We start from the raw sequence: 20,790 nt of genomic DNA, 5'->3' as shown, positions 1-20,790 counted from the left end.
CATCTGCCTCTGACCTTTTGTTGGAAAGATTATTTTTCTAAAGACAAGTGCTTAGAGTCAGCAGATTCTTTATTTCTTTTATAACAAACCAATGATTGCAACAGAACCCAGTTCAGAAAAAACTTTAGTTTGCCATTCTGTGCAAATGGCGTTGCACGAAGACAATGGCCCTCGAGCAAGCACCACTCCAACAGCTTCTTGGGTGGTTTCTTTATCGTTAGCAGTACCAGAATAATAATAAACACAACTTTCAAACAATCAAGTTAATTAAGAGGAGTTTCACCTTTGTTTTGTGTACGCCTATTATTCCTGCCCTTGGTTTTCACAGGACATACAACAAAATGTCATTTGGTACTGGATCCTTAGCCTCAATAAAAGCAGCTACATCAAGTATGTGTGTTTTTTCCAGCTAACTTATAGTAAGAAATCCTTTAGTTCGTTTGGTATAATAATGTGTAATGACTGACATCCTCACATTTAGCTATATACTATTCAAATAAAGTTTGCAATTCTTCATGGAACTTTTGCGAATTATCAATTAAAATTGGAAATTGACTCTTGATGTTCAGCGGGTCAGCTGTGGACTAGTGGGCATGAATGGTGACTACGCCTCCCTACTCCAGGGCCTGGATATTTCTGAGTGGGTAGAAGACATTAAGCAGAACATGGGCAATATCATTGGGGGTATTACTGATTTACCTGTTATCCAAGCAAGAATGCTGTTCTACTTGTTTGTTTCCTTCTATTTCTGCTGTTCTTTGTCCTGCAGTCCTTCTTGGACTCGCTGTAATGATAGTCTGGCTACGATCGTTTCTTCAGCACAGTAGGGTACTGAGTTAAGACTGCCTCAGTAGGGGTAAGTTGGGTATCATTGTGTCAACTTCTCATCTTGTTCTCAAACCAGCCATGTTGTTACTTCCTGCACACACTTGTGCTGGATTTTCCTGTGTTTGCTGCTGGCTCATTGACATTGATAGGCGCTGCTCTGCCCCCAGAAGCACCTTTTGGTGTGTTCCAACATCTCCTGTGGTATGGGGAAACCGAAAACCTGTTTAAAAAAAAAAAAAAAAATGCTTCTTTATTCTTCTCCTTCTGAGTTGTCACCAGTGAGATGGGAAACGTATGGCTAAGAAACAGTGCACTAGGGACCCAATACCCTAACTTCAGGTCTCAAGTGACTAATATGGTATCTACATTTCTGTTGAGTGTCTTTCAATGCCTGCAACTTAGATCCATGTTTGCGCTTTATACTTTTTAAAGGTTGTCTATTATTCTATACTGATTTATACTTAGGATTGTTAATGCTGTTCAAATGTTCCATGTGAAAGCTACCATCTTCAGGGAATTACTTTTTATCCTCACCACTAATGCGTATAACCTAATCTAAAGTAACTGATTACACTTTTTAGGTCTGTCCTACTAAACAACACCAGCTGTCTGGTTGTGACAGACCTATTGTGGGCTTACCAAAAGCTTACAGTGGGATTACAGTTTGTCCATTTGTTGACATGTGTTGGTTTTATTATCATTCACATTAGCTTGCTTCTCTTTTTTGTCGGCTTGTTTTTCTCTTGTTGTGTTTGTCCCTCCTCTGAAAGATCCCTACACTGCTTGCTTTTAGAGAAATACTTTTTTCCTTTTGGTTAAGCACTCTTTAAGAGTGCATACTTTTCCAGCTCTCCCCCTTGTGTGCTTCTCCCACATACTCTGCGTTGGCCTCTCCCTTGTGTGTTGATTGCTGTTTTCCGTGTGTCCTTCTCTCTTTCAAATCTCACCGGTGCTCCGTGTTGCTTTCTCCCTCACATGCTTCTCCCCCCTGCTTTTCCCCACCCGTTCCCCAGTTTGCTCTTCTCTCCTGTACTTCACCCTACCCCGATATTAATCTCCTCCTCATGTTCTGCTCTTCCTACCCGGCTTTATTTTGATATAATTCCCCCACTCGTGGTAAAGTGTGTGCCTGCATACATCATCACCCATGCACTCGCCTACAAAAAGATGCTGTGTCATAGTCACACTTTTTTCTTTTTCTTTTGGCTTTACCACATCGCTACATGGTATTGGCAAAGTACAGTAGTTCCCAAAAGCGACATCTGTTCACTTTGCAACTGTTTGTTTGTGGTGGTACTGCACGTATGCGGCGGTTGACTTAGCTTTTGCTATTTTTTGCCTTCATTTCGTCTCTGTATTATCCTCCACAACCAGGTACAGTTAGGTGTCCACTAGCCTTGTTTTGCAGCTCTTCCCATGAAAGGGGTGGAAAAGTAAGTAGGGTAAGGATGGATTGAACAGCTCCTTCTGTCTGTCTGTTCTTGTACAGCGAGCTAGGGGAGTTTTTTCATCCTTGTACACTTATCTCATTGTGTTTTGATACCGAGTCACCGTCTTTTAAAGCTTGCAGGAGAGGTTCAGAGGCAGCTTCAACAGTAGACTTACACATTAATCTACTAGGTTCTGAGTTTAAAGCACTTCTTGTCCTCCCCCTCTGCACCCTTCATGAGCCTTCTGTTCTTTGCAGTGGATTATACACGCTTCTCACTCCTTGATATCATTGGGCTATCCTGTCCCTTTTTGAAACCATATTTGCTTCTCATTGCCTTGCCAGACGCAGTTCCATTTTCAATACAAATCTTTGTCCAATTACACAGAATAATTCAAAGTTTTTCATATGTCACATACATGCTGTTGCTTTCCTTCCCACTCCATATATGAATTGCTGGTGTACAGGTTACAGATACAGTGGCCAACAGCCATAGCTCCTTTAAGAACATAGCTAATGGAGTCCACTTTGTGTTGCAGATCAGTTGTGGCTAGGACAGTACCAATTTTTAGATTGAGCGTAAACTTGCGGCCTCTTGTATAATTTTAGTATATTTTCTGTGGGCTTGAAGCCTTTTTATTCACTTGTTTCAGTGACATTTAAAAATCCTTCCCTGCTAGCAGTCAGTCATGCTCTTTGTCCCTTCTTTTGCTCTTTCGGAGCAGATACCAAATACTGTGTAATTACACTTTGTCCTGTGAATCTCTTCTTTAGGGAACAGGCCTGCTTGTTTATTTAATTACTCATTTTTTTTGTTTTTTAAGCTTTGGAGGCTTTACATGAGTACAGATGCATTGCACAAGGACATATTTGTGTTTTTTGTAGGCACGGAGAGATTAAGTGATGTTGAGCTGATGCCGTGACTTGATCCCGGGTCCTCAGTTCCATAGTCGGGAGCTCTAGTCCTTGTGCCACACCTTCTCCCTGTTCTTGCAGGTTTCCATGGAGCGTATGAGGCATTCCAGTTTCTTTAATTGTTACAGCATGGCACGCTGCACTTTGTTTACATATGGAGGCTGTACCTTGCTTTCTGCACGGCTCGCCCACCTCCATTTTTTATTTATTTACTTGTTACTGTTGCTGGCTGTATTGCTGGTGCTTCTTGGTGCAATTCCAATGCTATAAGTATTAGAATGTACAACTCAGCACTCGCTATACATTGTACTGCTGTGGCTGGGTTTTTGCTTCTGTTCAGTAATTACAAATGCGATTAAGTGTGAATCGAATTGTCACACACAAAGTGTAAAAAGGCCACATGCAAATGCAACACAAACATGGAAGTGTCATAATTAAGCAGACCCAAAACTTGACAGCCGAGCATTAGGATTATCTTTTGAATTGTGACGTGCTTCTGTAACTCCTTAGATAAAGTATTTTAGCTCAGTCTGTACAGCTTTTTGTGCCAAAATGAAACAAAGGGTTTCCCGCAAACACACAACCATAGTTTAACTTGTACTTCTTCACTTTCTTTAAGCGGATGTACTGCATGCTTGTCATTTTACTCCGAGAGCCTGGCCTGTAGACAATGTGAGGCTTGAAACACATGCCGCGGGTTGGTGATTTGCGTGTGATGTACTACACTTGCACCTGTTTGTCTCTGCCAGCGTCCTGAATGGTGGTCCGCTGTCCACATGTGGCAGCAGAATACAGAGTTGTGGGCAGGGCGAGTGCCCCTCCTTTTTTTTTTTTTTTCCCCACCTGTGTCCGAAGCTTGCGCATGGCAGTACATAAAGTACAGTGACTAGCAACTACTTGTATTGTACAGTGCATACCAGGTTGTTGTGCACTAATAGTGACAGCTGATTGTGCCAGTGTAGAGTTTTCAAGAGCCGGGTGTAGTTTGCTATGGGCGACAACCGAAAGTGCGTTTATTGTGTATGACAATTGCCTGTGGCCAGTTAACAACAGACAGTGAGCAGTGTACTGCATGCGATTGCCTTCTGTTTTGTACTCTAGGTGGCTGTGCTTATAGCCCTTTGGCATTAGGTGAAGTGCTCAGTATACTATGGGTGGTAGTAGGCTCTGAACTGTATTGTGGTTGATGTGTTTTTTGGCTGGTAGAGCTGGTCTTATTCTTGTGCTGGGTATAATGCGTCATTCACTACAATGGGGTCATTTAGTTAGTGTGCCACATTTCTTTGCAATGTTGACATTTAGTTTGCATGCCTTATTTCTTTATAATTTTACATCCAGTATGCACTGCCACTGGAATTATGTGGCAGAGAGGACCAAATTATGCGGCTGGCTTGACCAATTTATGTGGCAAGAAAATTCCAGTTATGCATTTACAACACTAATAGCTCTAACTTAAGCAATCGCAAGTCCTGTTGCATTACAAATGATTACTTCGTAATAATACTCTTTTTGGTGTTTCCTGCCCAGCCGTAAATGTACTTGGTCAGGGTACTGGATCATGACAGGTAACAATATCAGAGTGCCACAAGCATTATACTTTTTGTATCTTTGGAGGCCTGTGGAATGTAAAAAATTGCACACTGCTGTTAGCTATGCCTAGGCCATATCCTTTAATGGATGGCTGGTGTTGAGTGACGTTAAAACTTCCACTTAGGGAGTATCCGACATATGCCCACGATGCTAATCACGGGCGTTTAACATTTGATGCATCAGTACCTCGTGGAAACACTTTCTGTGGTAAGTGGTTGTGATTATTTTATATACTTGTGTTACAGATGTTTGATATTCAAGTGCTGATGTCACTGTTCTGTTTCTTCCCATTTTTGTTTTAGTCAACGTCTTATGTAAAGCTCGTTTAGATAACTGCACGTTCATTTTTAGTTCTGGTCTAGAAACAAATTTAAATGTTGCACCAGCCTCATTATTTTTCAAAATACTTCATAATAAATATGCACGTATATACTTGCAAATAGGTGTTTTCAGCCACCCCTTTCCATTCCTCTGATCTGTTCAGATGTCATTTACGTTTTGCTTCCATGCACCACATCATACAGCATGGGGCAGTCCTTTTCATGCAATTTTTCTGATAACTTGTGCAGAGCCGCCTGAAGAAAGAGTGTATTTTAGTGTCAGGGCTGGTGTGCTGGTCTACTCATTTATTTTTAGATTTAATTTTTTCTCTAACTTTTTTTTGTACATTGCATACGTTTGCAAAAAAAAGTATTGCATGCTTGCCAAGGCGAGACATATTGGATTTGCTATTGCTTGTTCGTTAATGGAATTGGTTGGGCATAATATCGCCATTTATATAGCACTGACGTATTTGCATGCTTCAGAGTGAGACTGACAATCCTATCCTTATGTTACTGATCTTTAACCCGTTCATATTATGCACATTTAAGTGTTTCTTGCTTTCTCTTAACATAAATCACTTGTCAGTGAACACTTACATTGCAGTCAAGATCATTGCAAATGCGCCGTTTTTCAGCGCCTCTTTGTGCATATGATGAATTGAATGTGGCCTAATTATGGGCATTGTATTTTAAAACCAACTAATCAGGTCATTTATTAGCCTGAAAAATGTGCTGGTTGACTTGTATCAATGGACCTGATGTATCAAAAGGATTTACTAATTCTGTATCTTGAGGGGAATGCATCTATACACAAGGCCCCAAGCTCTTTTAGAACTGCGTATTTTTGAACTTTTTAAAAACGGAAAAGGCTTCACTTCACAAAAACTCTAAAATAAAATGTGAGTATAGCCACAACGAAGGATAGGAGAAGGTTATATGTGGACAACCGACAGTTGTGGTATAAATACGACCTCCTTCGTAGAACGTTATTTATTGCAAGTGACACTTAAGGTGCAAAAAGTACCAACAATGTGAGAATCAACATCTACGCATAGGAATATGCTCAGATAATATTTATAGCTGTCAATCTTGGATTGCTGCTTCAAATATTGTAAAGAGGCAGTAAATAGATTTTCTCAGGTGACTGTCGGGATGGTGAGCATTGGCTCGGCCGAGAAAATCCAAATAATATATAACTTTGTAGGGGTTAACAAAAAGTCCTAATTGCTTGTTCCACACCAAAATTTAGTTCCAGAAATGTTGGGGTACGTACTTTAACAAACAGCAATAGAAGACATGTACAATTGCACCTGTAAAACTAGCTTTACTCGGAGTATCCCTGAAAAGCTGGCATTTTCTTTGATTTTCAGATGTACTGCTTAAAATGTTGTGAGCCTCATCAAGCATGAGCAGATCTATGCAAATGTTCTAAATGTGTCTGTAATTTAGAGACTAACTCAGTGTTTTGTGAAACAGGCTTACAGTCTTACAATAACTTGGATATCAAGACTCACCATTGAGTCTCCCTAATACCTTCATGTTATTGCACTTCTCTTGTGAGATGCATGCTAATGTGAATATTAGCTTTGCTTACTTTTTCTATTGTTTCTTAGGTAAACGGAAGGCACTCAAGTTGAATTTTGCCAATCCTCATTTTAAATCAACAACAAGATTTACTCTTAATACCACAGCAGTTCCTTTCCAAAATCCACAAATGTGAGTATCCTATTACGTGATACTGAAAAATGCCTGAAAATATCAATTGTTTGAAAATTATTTGTTAAACCCCCATACTGATGTACATGTATGTACCTAATGTAAATACTAGCTGTTTCGCTTGTATGTTACAGTAGCTAGTGAGGAAAAAACTACAATGTTAACTTAGGTAAATTTAAGAAAACCATATATGCTCATTAGTTATTTGCAGACATAATTATTCCTTCTTCTTGCATCATGTTAAAACAATCTGTTGAATGTTTACTTTAAAAAACAAAACAAAAAATTAGGTAATTGTGAACTCAGTTGTTTTAATTTCAGATTGTTTTTATTCTGATTTTATACAAATATAAAAGTGCAACCATATTAAATGTATAACATTGCCAGTTAATTCTGTGTGGCAGATGTACAGCTCTGATGAGAACACCAGCGTAGCTTTATGATAAGGGTTAGGGTCCAGGGTTTGAAAAATCATAAAAAAAGTTACTGGGCCTGCAGGTTGAGTAATTTAAATAATCTACTCAATTTAACCGTAATGTACTTGACCCGTATACGGCTCTCAAATTGTGTGATCCTAGGCAAATAGTTTACAGAGTCACCTTTTTCTTAATTCTCACGTATGATTGCACTTTCAAATATATGAGCTCAGCATTTCGGCAGTACAAAAAACCTCTTTTGTTTGATTAAGTAAAGTAAAGGTTGCTGCATGCATCACAAGAATGTAGCCCAGATACCCATGAGGTCTAGCCCATATAACCCAGGACTTTTTAGTTTACTAACAACATTGCCATCAGGGCAGGAGTGTTTCTCAGTTTCATTAAACACGCAATTTTAATAAATATATTGCTAAACAATGATGTGGTAATATACTGTCATCTACACACAGTAACTTTCCAAAATTTTTTGCAAAATCTCTCCACTAACTTGCAGCTTTACTGATAAAACTATGTAGTGTATTAACAATCTGTGAAAATTTGTTCTCAGAAAACATATTCTTTACACATCAACATGTAAAGTAATCAGATTTGTTTTCATCCAATTAAAATATTTTTTAATCGCGCAGAAATATAAAAAAGGGCTTTCACAACTACTGAAATATATTTTGAAATGTTTGCACAGTTGACTTAGTCATTTAAAGGTTGTGTGTTAGGAAAAACCTGTCCCCCTATATACTTTTATTTTACATTCTTAGCAGCAGGTCACACAGTTCACCTTACAAAGTCCCAGAACTCTGCAGTTAGAAGGAAAATTAATTGTAAGAAAAACTGACTTTTGACATCTGTCTGTGAACACAGAGCAAATGTGACATAAGAACAAGATTTAAAGGCATCTTTTATTGCCCTTCAACTTTTTAACTGAAAAGAACACCTGTTCAGTGTCACCTATCCAGAAGGGATAGTAAGTATTAAAAAATAGCTCGACCTGATCAAAAAAGACTCACCAATGCGAGTGGTCCAGTGGATTTTTTGAGCCCTGGTGAGTCCGAGGCAAGTATGAGTTGGTTACATGGGTGTGAGTTATTGCATAGGAGGATTGGTGATGTTTGTATTGATAAGTTGACGTCTGATTGAAAGGGTGTCTTAGAAAACTGAGGTTCCCCCACCTTTAAGCTGTGGAAGCAGAGTGAATACAGAGCAGAAAAGATGATAGAGAGAGAACAGTAAAGATAGCTGAGGGGAGAATGGTTGGCGTAAGGTGTATGGAGGGGGTGGGAGGAGGGAATTGAGGTAGGGAAGGGGTGTGGTCATGGAGGGTATTAAAGCCCAAAATATGTCAAGCTTGGACCATGTTCTTTCCTTCCTTACATAGTTTGTTTTCAAGTATGAGTTTAGGGTGTTGTCTGCACCTCTAATGGGTAGTATCCATTCCCACCAGGTGTAGGGGGAGAGTTTGAGCGAACTCAGTTGTTTCAAAGCAGGAAATGGGGTGACTGTTTTAAGATGTCTTATTGAGTTCAATGCAATTTGTATATGACCTGGTTTCGATAAACATTACACATTTGCAGTTCAGTGTTAAGTAGGGGTCTACATCCATTTCTGTAAGAAGAGCTACTTATGTTCTGTGAAAATCATAATGAGATACTAATATTGCTAGTGCAATAATAGTGACGCATCAGACAAGATGGCTACTCCATGCAAAATTACCAGCAGTAATCACCTCTGTTTATTCGTTAGTGTTGCTAGCATTATTGTGACAAGGGCTTTATCAATTTAGAATGTCTAAACATTGTATATACATGACAGCCATAACTGTAGTCGGTCTGTCACCAGGTTAATAATTATGCTGGTAAGTCTACCCAAACTCTTTCGCCATATCATTCAAATATCAGCTTAAATGTATTTTTGAAATACAACACTTTTTTCATCAGGTTATGAGTTCTGAAAATACACCTGGTATATATTTATATCTTTAATAAATAATTGAATCAGAAAACTACATTTTTCAAAACAATTTTTGCATTCTACTGGGACATACACCTTTTTTTACTATTTTTTGTGCTTTCAGCCTCCTTCCAGTTAGTGACAGAAATGAGCGTGAAACCATTGATGGATCACGGACAGCAAAACATATCTGAAAAGTAGACAAAAGTCTGAATTCAGCAAGGGGTCATTTGTATAGATCCCACAAGGTGTTCCTACAGAAAAAAAATCTGAAAAAAAAGATATTGAAATTGAGGTGAAAAAAAAAACAGCCATTTCTCTCCACGTTTTACTCTGTAACTTTTTCCTGCAATGTCAGATTTTCAAAAGCAATACACCGTTACGTCTGCTGGACTTTCTGGTTCCGGGATCTATAGGGCTTGTAGGTTCATCAAAACCCAGAGCCAATAAAGGAGCTGCACCTTGCAATGGGTTTTCATTGTATACTGGGTATACAGCAATTAATTTGCTGAAATCTAAAGAGTGAAATATAGGTCTCAAGGAAATATTTGTATTTCCAAAATGGGCACAAGATAAAGTGTTGAGAAGCAGTGGTTATTTGCACATCTCTGAATTCCGGGGTCCCCATACTAGTATGTGAATTATAAGGCATTTCTCAAAAAGTTGTGTTTTTTACACACTACCTTACATTTGGAAGGGAAAAATGTAGAGAAAGACAAGGGGCAGTAACACTTGTTCTTCTATTCTGTGTTCCTCCAAGTCTCCCGATTAAAAAATGGTACCTCACTTGCGTGGGTAGGCCTAATGCCCGCGACAGGAAACACAACATGGACACATCACATTTTTTACATTGAAATCTGACGTGTTTTTTGGAAAGTGCCTAGCTGTGGATTTTGGCATTTAGCTCAGCCGGCACATAGGGAAACTAACTAACCTATACATTTTTTTAAACTAGACACCTAGGGGAATTCAGAATGGGGCGACTTGTGGGGCTTTCACCAGGTTCTGTTACCCAGAATCCTTTGCAAACTTTAAAATGTGGGAAACAAACACTTTTTTCTCACATTTTGGTGCCAGAAAGTTCTGGCATCTGAGAGGAGCCACAAATTTCCTTCCACCCAGCACACCCCCAAGTCTTCCGATAAAAATGCTACCTTATTTGTGTGGGTAGGCCTACTGCCCACAACAGGAAATGCCCCTAAAACACAACATGGACGCATCACATTTTCCCAAAGAAACCATACCTATTTTTTACAAAGTGCCGAGCTGTGGACTTTGGCTTCTAGTTCAGCCGGCACCTAGGGAAACCTACCAAACCTGTGCATTTTGGAAAACTAGACACCTAGGGGAACCAGGATGGGGTGACCTGTGGGGCTCTCACCATGTTCTGTTACCCAGAATCCTTTTCAAACCTCAATCCCTGATGCCTAAGTGGTTTCTGACCCCCTCCCCCCAGATGGCAGATGGGCCTAATAGAAATAGGCAGATCTGCCCCCAAGGGGGGCAGAAATGGCCTAAAATAAATTTGCCCCCCAGGGGAGCAACCCATGCCTAAGGGGTCTTCCCCTTGCGTGAAAATGTTGCACAAATAAATCCCTGGTGTCTGGTGGTTTCTGCCCCCCTTGGGGGTGGGGGCAGAAAAGACCTAATAATTAATTTTACCTCTGGGGTGCTCCCATTGCCAAAGGGGCCGCTCCCCTTATACATAAATAAAAAAAAAAAAAAAAAAAAAAAAAAAAGCTCCTGCCCGATTGCTTCACGATCGGGCAGCAGAAAAAGTCAGAGAGACATCAAAGGAAAGACCTTTCCTTTCTTTTGATGCCTCTCCCACCGCCCAGCACGTGATCAGAAGAGAAATTATTTTGCATTTCTCTTCCGATCCGTGCGGCCTCTGATGAGGTCAGCACGCGATTGCGCGCCAACGTCATCAGATGTCACTAGAGTACAGGGTAGAAGGGGAAGCTATTCCCCTTCCATCCCTGCCCATGGGAGGGGGTGCGGGGCCATCGGGAGGAACGCTAGCGCTTCCCCAGTGGGTCCATACCAGAACGTAACTGTTACGTCCTCAGCAGTCTAGCGGTGCAGCCGAGGACGTAACAGTTACGTCCTGGGTACCTATGGGGTTGAGGGAGGTGCGACATTTGGTGTACTACTGCTACCACTCCTTTGCTTGCATGATGTTATCACCTAAACTCACTCAAGACTAAAAATGTCAATAAGGCAGACTAATTGCATTGCTAATACTTCATTTTAGGTTGTTTGGGGCACTGGTAAAAATTATAAAAAATGATGTTGGAAATAATAAGAGGAGGTGAGAACATATGTGCTTGTTGGTTATTTGTAGTAGAATTAAGGACTTCAGGAAATGGGAAGCATTACAAATATGCTAGTTAACCAGTTATTAAACTGAGTGATTGTGTATCGACATACCTTCATACATTTTCCATTTTATACATTCTGATTACAACATGCCTTCTTGGACACAGGAAGGGATAGTAGTATGGAGGTTACCTCAAACTTGAGAACTGCGTTATTGATTTTTGGAAGGGTGCCACAATGGAAAGGGTATGCATTTTGTTGATAATAGTTACTTTTAAACTGCATGGGAAATTACATTCTTCTGTATGAATGAAATACTATCTTTCTTCTGTTACATTTTTAATGTTAATATGTCTGTTTATATATGATGTATCTTTTCTAAGAATTTTCTTTAATGGTAATGAAAATAAAATACACTTTTAAAAAACATGCTAATGTTATCTCTTATAATTTTGGTATCTTTAACTTTACCAATTACATCATTTGAATGTTGCAGTCACCATCACTTCACTCATTTACAAACTTCCACACCATCTCCAATGGTCATAGAAACTTTGTACAGAATCTCTGGTAGAAATATTTGTATTCGGAGTCAAACAAATGAGCAGATAAATCCTTGCTGGCCAGTCACTGATGCTTGAAGTACATTTGGTTGGTTTTATATTGTGTTGGCATCTAGAAAGACGTATCTTAAACAAAGGGACTATATTTACTGCATGGAACTCCTCCCCTTATTATGAATGATTATCCTTTTTTGTGAACAGAAAGCCGTTCATTACTGTACAGAGTAAAGGACTAGTAGTGTAGACAACAGTCAACTCTGTTGTGGGATACAGGAAGATAAGCTAAACGCCATGCTAGGCAGAGTGCTGCAGTAACAAACACTTTTTGATTTGTAGTTAGCTATATTCAGTTTATAAAACGTACCATAAAAGCTCAAACACATATTATGATAAATGAAATGGACAGAATAGTTCATATAACTAATACTTTGTATAGCATTAAAAATCATACAAAAATGCAAATTACAAAATGTATATTCGGTACCATACATTGTGTAAAGCCAGCAATGTCCCCATCCGTTAATAAGATTCATGTGTATTCCAGAACACATTCAGTGGTCATAAAAAATGAAACGTGCATTTGATTAAAACAGTAAGGAAGGGTATATGCCATAATACTTGCTTAACGAAAGTGACCACACCTGCACAAACTTCGAGTGTAGGAAGCCCTTGCAAGTATATAAGTGCAGGCATATAATGGGCAAAAGGAGTGTCCCTTAAAATGGAATTAAACACTTTCCAGTGTAATAACCATAAAACCCACAAAAACACAAAGTGCGCCAGAGTCTGCAATGAATGCTCATCACAGGGACAGCCCAAAATTCCTTTCGGATCCTGTTGGCCCAGCTGAAATGAAAGCTGACATCTTACCCAACCCACCCTTAATTTAGTTAAAATGATCCTGTCTCTATTTTTCAGGGTCATGGCCAGGTAAGGCGCCAACCCAGGTGATGTTTTCACCTGCAGATAATCTTGGACACTGAGCTTCCTCAACTCAGACAGTTCTCTTTTCCGAGCAGAATGCCACAATTTAGGCAGCCCGGTTTTACAGGACAGATTAGCATTATTTGTTAGTTTGTTGTGTTAAAGAAGTACTGGTTCCAATAAATGTTTATATGGTCAGTTGTAGATGCCGAAAAGGGCTGTTACTCATAACATATTTGTCTCAAAGGCCAAAAAGATACAGAAGACAACAACACTTAGCCCAGTGGCATTCTCTGTGTTATTTGATAATGATGTTGAGTCCACTCATTTTCTGCTCAACGGACATCTTCCAAGGAGATTATAACTTTAAATGGCGCTCTCAAACTAACACAGCCTCTTCACTTTTCTCCCTCTCACTGGACGGTGGTGACCTTTTGCAGTATTCATATGTTCCCAACCCCAAAAAAGGAGATATCCTCAGCCTGCAAAAAAGATAAGGTATACTAGGGTAAACTAAAACCAGTGGCTGTTTAAACAACTCTCTAATCCCATTTTGCCATCTCTAGATATACTTATGAGTTCCTACCCCACAGAGGAATGACATGGACCAAAGACTAGACCATCATATACCACAATCAAAACAGATCAACTCTAGGCAACCTTGGAAGAAGAAAGAACCATGGAAGAAGTAATTTCCCAGATACAAAGGATGAGAGACACCTAGAAACAGAGAATCCAGTTAATTAAACTGCTATAAAGCTAGAACATGATATCAAAACACTCTAAAACATGCTGAATGAAATTGCTCCTCTGAAATGAAAAAGGGAAACATTTAACAGCGACTCCAAAGAGTACACCAGATTAATCTAAGAAGAAATGTAAATGTGATTGATAAAACATGAAGGCACACTTTCAACACCTCTTACTCCTCTTAAAATGTAAAAGATACATCTATAAAAAGAAATTCAAGACCAGAGCAGATTCCTTCAAATACCACTTCAGCCTCGCTGAATACAAACCTACACAAACGTATTACCATGGCTTTCTAGGTTAAATCAGTAACACAGGAACAGACAAGAACAAAGATAGAGAAAAGCACATGATCCATCAAAAAAATAAATTAGTAGGCTGCTATTTGGGAGTACAAAGCTGTGATCTTTAAATAAAAATCTAAATAGTTTACTCACAAAATAGATGATGCTAAAAATCCTGTTAAAGAGCTCTTCTCAGTAGTCCAAGATCTTCCTCAACTTTTAATCCTCCCAACAGTGACATGATTGTCATTTTCTGGCAGCCAAGCAGCCTATTTCCAGGCAACCTTCCAGGATATTTATCCAGAATTTCCCTTAACTAATAAATTGGACTTTAGTATTTTGGTCAGAGAATATAATACAGTCCTTCAAAAATGTTCACACCTGTGGAGCAGCAAGTACAAGATCTTATTGTTATTATGAAGCCCAGGGTTACATGTGATCCTTGCTGTCCCCGAATTCTGCAACTCTTTCGGGCACTGTTGATAGCCATATTTACAGCACTAAATAATAAGATAATCAATTCAGACTGCTTCTCTAGGGATTGATAGAAAGTCACAGTAATCCCACTAATAAAAAGCCATACGTGGATCCTAAACATCTAAAAGAAGATCATCGGCTGAGCTCCCTCCAGCCATTGCCAGCTAAGATTCTAAAGAAATTGCTGAATCAAGAACTCATGACATTCCTGGAGAACCATGACCTTGTAGGTTTTTCCCAGAGTGGCTTTAGAAGCGGACACAGCATAGAGTCAGCTTTAGTAGCAGCCACAGATAATATCAGAGATATTGTGAATGGCGGTGGTTCTGTCTCTGTCATACTACTTGATCTTTCGGTGGCTTTTGCTACTGTCTGCCACCCATGTGCTTGTGACCCTCCTAGTTCAGTTAGACATTAAGATAAGACTCTGGAACTGTTGCATTCTTCCTTGACAGAAATTGTGGCCTGTGGTTAGTTCATATTCAGTCCTTTTTATATGCCCTTTGTGGTCCACAGGGCTTGTCGTTGAGTCTCACCCTTACAATCTTTGTTTCCCCCTTTGCTAATTTGATCAGATTGTTTGGCCTTTGTCTTTACGTATGAAAAATGACACGCAGATAATTGTTACAGTCGGGAAAGATGTTCAACCAGCAGCTGACACCTTACACAATTGTTTGTTAGAAGTAGGTAACAGGATAAAAAATAACTGCCTCAGATTAAATGCAGAAAAGTTAGTTATTATATTTGGAAAGGAGCCAAATACTTGGTGGCCAAAAAAATTGGTCACGCCATTTATTGCTGTCAAATCTTCCTGGAATCTAGGAGTTATATTTGACGATAAACTAAGATTTGGCAGTCAAGTTAGTCTAGTGTTTTAACATTAATGAGAATCCTGAGGAAAATCTTCCCTTTTGTCCCACTTTTTTTGTGTAAATTGGTGGTACTAGCTCTCATCTCATTTTGCTTTGATTACTGTAACACACTGTAGTTGAACACCAGCCAGCTGTGCCCCACATGTTTTGCTTTCACTAATGACCGAGCTGAAAACAATCTCTGGAGTGCACTTCTTAGTTTAAAAAAGACATTTATTATTACTTCACCACGAGGTTCCTGAGAGAGGAGATTAGTAGGTTGGAGGCACACGATTAAAAATAGTCACAGCAGTGAAAGGAAAATATATCAAAGTGATTCTCAATTGCAATGTACACAGCAAATATATGTGATTTATATTATAACAACTTCAAAGCAAAGAATAAAAGTCACAATTCATGACCGTAGGGCCTAACGCTGCTCTTCATCTTTCTCATGCCTGCAAGTTGATGACTCCTGTTTAACTGCGAGAAAGAGATTTTCCACCCGTACGGGACAGGTCAGGCAGCTGACGTCCGCTCCTGACTAAAGTCTTGGAAAATTCCCCTCGCTGCTGCCCAGGGACACCTTTTATCCCTTCCCTCTAATAGTAAAAAAATGCTGGCTACTGTAGGTCAGAGTTGGAAGAAACAAGCGCCAAAGGTTGGCCAAGTCTTCAGGGCCTGTTCTTCCCAAGGCTGACTAGAGAAAAACACAAAATATGCACTTCCTTGTCATGATTAGTGTTCGGTGAGAGAATCTACGAAAAACGCAGCTTGGTTTACCATGTGGAAAAACACAGCTCATCAGCGATGTCTCAACTGCAATGTCTAACTCCACGATAAAGCCAATAGGCAGCTAAACTGAATACAAAATGTCTAATGCCACGTTAAAGCCAATGGGCAGCGAAACTGAATACAAAATGTAATGTGCTACTTGTGAACATTGAACAACTAATATGCACAGTGGTGAAACAGTCAGTGGTCAAACATAATTATTTTCACTACAACTTTAACAGCAGTACAAAATGCTGATGCCCAACTGATCATAAACATTTTAAAATATCAATCAATATAACATTGGTGAATGGTGTCGTGCCTTGCTCAGCAACTATTAAGAGCTCTGTGTTACCCATAATGGGCCGAATTTGGTAGGGAGGTAAAGCCCTCTCCCATGCCACAGCTATTTTATGAAATTTAGTGCCCACTTCCAGTTCACATCTATGGAGGACCACAGGCCATTTAAGAAAACATTAAAACCTTGACCTTTCACACTTTACCTTCCTTCTTGCTCCTGGCCAGTACGCCCTTTGTTTCTCTCTTCTGTAAATATTTCTCTGGGTTATTTGGGGTTTACAGTCAAAAGACCCTCATGGGATTCACAAGTAATTTCTAATTTAATTTTATTAATTTCAATAACATAACATGCAAGCAGCTCAAGGCCTTCTCCCTTGAAGAGCCTGGTGCAACCACAAAAACTTTCAATTACCCCTAGGGGCCAGTACTTGCTCACCTGGCAAAGAAAATCCAGAAATCTTGCCTCATTTTTATGCATGGTACAGTATAACGCAAACCAGTATTTTATTTATAAAAAAAATAAATGGCAGTGCCCAAGGTATTGCACAGCCATTTACTGCAGTTGGCACCATCTCCAGCTCCTGGTGTTACTGTTGAATGGCAGCACCAGCATTATCTACTAATGATCTCACACAAACGGGGGCGGCTCCTCCATAAGTGCGGAGAAGCGTCCACCCCTCACGCAGCAGCGGCTGCAAAACTTTTCAAAGAAAAGGATAATAAACATAGTTATCTATGAAAGGGGCGGGGCCACAGGGTGACGTGCACTGAGCCAAACACACATGCACACAGGGCTCTCTCCAGCACAGCAACACAGTTGCTGGGCTGTAGAGAGCTTGCACAGGCTCCCAGTCTGCCTGGGAGTGCCCTGGTTGGCCGCTCCTAACCAATCCTGACATTGGTGTGAACAGCGCCACTATTGGCACAGGGCAAGCTGGGAGCCTGTGCCTGAAGCGACGACATGGGAGAGAGGAGCGGACTATTTGAAAGAGTTATACACAATGATCTGCTATTCTAAAATATAGACACGCAATACCACTGTGTGGGTAAAAAAAAAAAAAAAAACGTTCCTGTGTTTAGAAATAAATGGTGCTGAACACTGGAAGTCACCTACAAATTAAGCTCCTGTGCAAACCATGTCAAACGAATATTTTTTGCACTATAACTCATCCTTTAAATATTTGTTGCAGCTCAAAAATATCATTGAATACCTTAACAGAAGGTGTGCAAAAAATGAATATTCAGGTGCAACCCAATTATAGAATATCAGGCATCCCATTTTCTAGGAGCATCTCTTGTTCAAAAATAAACATGTACCCATGTTATAGTTTAACGCATCTCCTTCAATATTAGGCCTGTAGTAAACATGGGAATATTTCTGCTCACTGTGCTCTCCTTTGGGCTCAAAAGCGTCCCTCGGGTGTTTACGAAAGTGATGATAGTAGTAGAAGCGCACATTTGGAAGTCAGGTGTGCTATTCTTCCACCGACCTTGATGACTGTTGTTGAAGGCTGGCTTGCCCTAGGTAGTCAGTCACCTCCAGACTACAGGAAATCTCCTGTCTTCTTGGGCATGTTTACAGTGAACACCAAAGTCACACCTGGCTCCTTCCCAGATGCTTCCCTTTCATAAGAGCCATTTTAAATATGGTTTGGTTTTGTGCCTTTCCTCAGGGTAGGAGAGTCTAGGACATTCAGGCTGCGATACCGATCTTTCATCCTTGTTCTGGGTTTGTCAGGTCGTCTTTCAGGCTGCTGGCACTGATGGCATCCTACTGATCGAGCACGTCAGGTAGCATATGCAGGCTCTGCAATGACATCTTAAGTCCTAGTGGGACCAACCTCAAGGGAACCTCTCTGACCACATCCAGATCTTGGATACTAATAGTGTTGGTGCAGTGGCTTCTGGACCATGATTGGGTCAGCAGCAGATCCCCTGTCCCTTCCCCTCCCAGAGCTGACAGTGGTGACAGATACATCACTTTCTGGGTGGGGTGGCAATCTGTGAGAGGTGGAGATGGGGTCTCTGGTCCCTTCTGGAGTCCTGGCTCCATATCGTACTTCTTGAGCAGAGGGTCATCCATTCGGCGATGAAGGCGGTGCAGGTGCTCACGGACAGCACCATTGCCTAGTGGTACTGCAACAAACGTGCTGAGGTGAGGTCATGGACACTCTGACAGGAAGCTTTGTGCCCCTGGAAATGGCTGGCCCACCAAGGAATTTCCCTGGTGGTGAATCACCTGTTAAGCTCTTTGAATACCAAGGTGGACGAACTCTGAAAGAATGTCAGCTAAATCAGGATCTGCCGGGCCCAAGTCATTGGTATGGTTCCAGAAATCCATGGTTTGAGCATATTCTCTCCGATCAGGCTGCTGCTCTGGGAATAGTAAGGTTCTCCACCCTGGCCTTTGCAATCACCACCTACATAGGTGGATACTGAGCAGTGAGAGGTGAACTCCATTGTCCTTCCTCAGAAGATGCTTGATGTCATCTTGGCAACCAGGCATCCCTCAACAAAATCTGCATGTGTCTTACTTTGGGACAAGGTTTTGGAGTAGTGCAGTGGCCACCAGATTGACCCCCTCCCTGCCAAACTGTCTGATGTTTTAATATTTGTGCCTTTGCCTGGAGACAGTTAAAGGTTTTTTTTTTTTTTTTTTTTTTTTTGGCCCTCTCAACCTTCTTGCGGTTGCCTGATTATAGCTGTTATTATTTAAATCGCCTGTTGTGGTGCATTTATTTTAAAGGATTGCAACATCTGTTCATCATTTCCATTTGTGATGCCCCAATGGACCTCAGTCTTGTCCTTACATATCTGATGTGTACACCATTCAAGCTGCTCCACAGTTGTTCCTGTAAGAAATTAGATAGAGGGAAAGCTCTGAAGCTAGAGACAGATCTGACAAAGTGGGAGATAAATTTGGCGCTTTCCCAATTACAGACTACGAAGGCACCAGGGCTGAATTGCCTCCCGGTGGAGTTCCTTTGCTGACGGTCTGTGAAACTGGTAGCACACCTCCACAAGATGTATACCAAGGCCTATGAAAAAGGCTTACTCTCTGGAGATTTGCGGACAGTGACTGTGGTACCTGTCCTAAAATCAGGGAAACCCCCAGATAGGCGGGAATCCTACAGACCCATCTTCCTTCCGAATGTAGACGTGAAAATTGTGGCAAAAGTTCTAGTGAGCAAGCTGAGGGGAGTGGTTTTGGATTTGGTACATCCAGACCAAAGTGGGTTTATGTCCCACAGATCTACAGGGGTTAACCTTGGAAGGCTACAGAACAATATAGCAGCAGCCAGAGTCTTGAGTATCGTTAGTGGTAGCCTTCCGTGATGCCCACAAAGTGTTTGACTCTGTGGAATGACCCTATATGTTTGCGGTTTTGGAAAAAATGAATTTCAGACTAAAATTCTTGGCCTGGGTTTGTTTGCTGTGTACAAAACCTCGAGCACCATTGAAGGGGGAATGGGATCCTCTCTGAGACATTCCCAATTGGGAGAGGCACACAACACGGGTGCCCCTCTTACTATTGTTGTTCACACTAGAGCCATTAGAGGAATGGGTGCAAAAGGATACACAGATTGAGGGATGGAGATGGACCACCTCCATGGGAGGTTTTATATCTTGCTATATGCGGATGATGTGCTACTATATTTGGCCAACCCCGACAAGACCCTGGAAAGAGTAGGTGAAATATTTGCATCTTAGAGGAAATATTCTGGGCTCCAAATCAATTGGAGGGAATTCTCTCATGTTCCGAATGGGTGCCTGGATGGTGAGGGCTAACCTCTCAGTGCCATTGCTTATTGAAGGAACACGCTTTAAATATCTGGGGATATGGATATCTCAAAGTGCAACCTTGCATTATGAGGACAATTTTGCAACACTACTTCGGAACCTGGAAACAGATGTAAAACACTGGAAGGTTTGCCCCTCTCCTTAATGGGTAAGGCATCCTTGTTCAAAATGGTGCCCGTCCCACACTTTACTTACATACTACAAAATATCCCCCATAGGATCCCCAGAAATGTCTCATGGAAGTCGATGCAATAATTAGGAACTTACTGTTAGGCGTGGGGGGGGGGGGTGGGTGGGAGGGGGGGGGCTCAACACAAGCGCTCTCCACCCTACAATGCTCCACTTATAACGTTACTGATAGCATTGGCTAAAGTACAACAGTATTACGAGGCCGCACAGTTGAGCCTACATCAATGATTGTGCATATGTGCCGATGGAGAACCCAGCTTTTAGAATGGACAGTGTGCTGCTGGAAGGGAAAGAATATCTACATGTTCTGTGTGTGTGTGTGTGTGTGTGGTGGGGAGACTAAAAGAGCTCCCCCTTCCCCCTACATCCCTCATCC

At 40.9% G+C, this 20,790-nt stretch overlaps 1 protein-coding gene across 10 annotated transcripts in view; it reads left to right on the top strand.

Moving 5' to 3' along the window:
* Positions 1–20,790, top strand: part of MAP2K4 (mitogen-activated protein kinase kinase 4) — a 599,606-nt gene that overhangs the window by 133,961 nt on the left and 444,855 nt on the right. For all 10 annotated transcript variants that reach the window (XM_069200385.1, XM_069200381.1, XM_069200386.1 and 7 more), the window contains one exon: positions 6,699–6,801. In XM_069200385.1, coding sequence (XP_069056486.1) covers positions 6,699–6,801 — 103 coding nt within the window. The remainder of the gene's footprint in view (positions 1–6,698; positions 6,802–20,790) is intronic.

This window comes from Pleurodeles waltl, chromosome 7 (assembly GCF_031143425.1).
Source record: "Pleurodeles waltl isolate 20211129_DDA chromosome 7, aPleWal1.hap1.20221129, whole genome shotgun sequence".
NCBI lineage: Eukaryota > Metazoa > Chordata > Amphibia > Caudata > Salamandridae > Pleurodeles > Pleurodeles waltl.
Note: the sequence above shows the minus strand (reverse complement) of the source record. Positions and strands in the feature narration are given on the sequence as shown.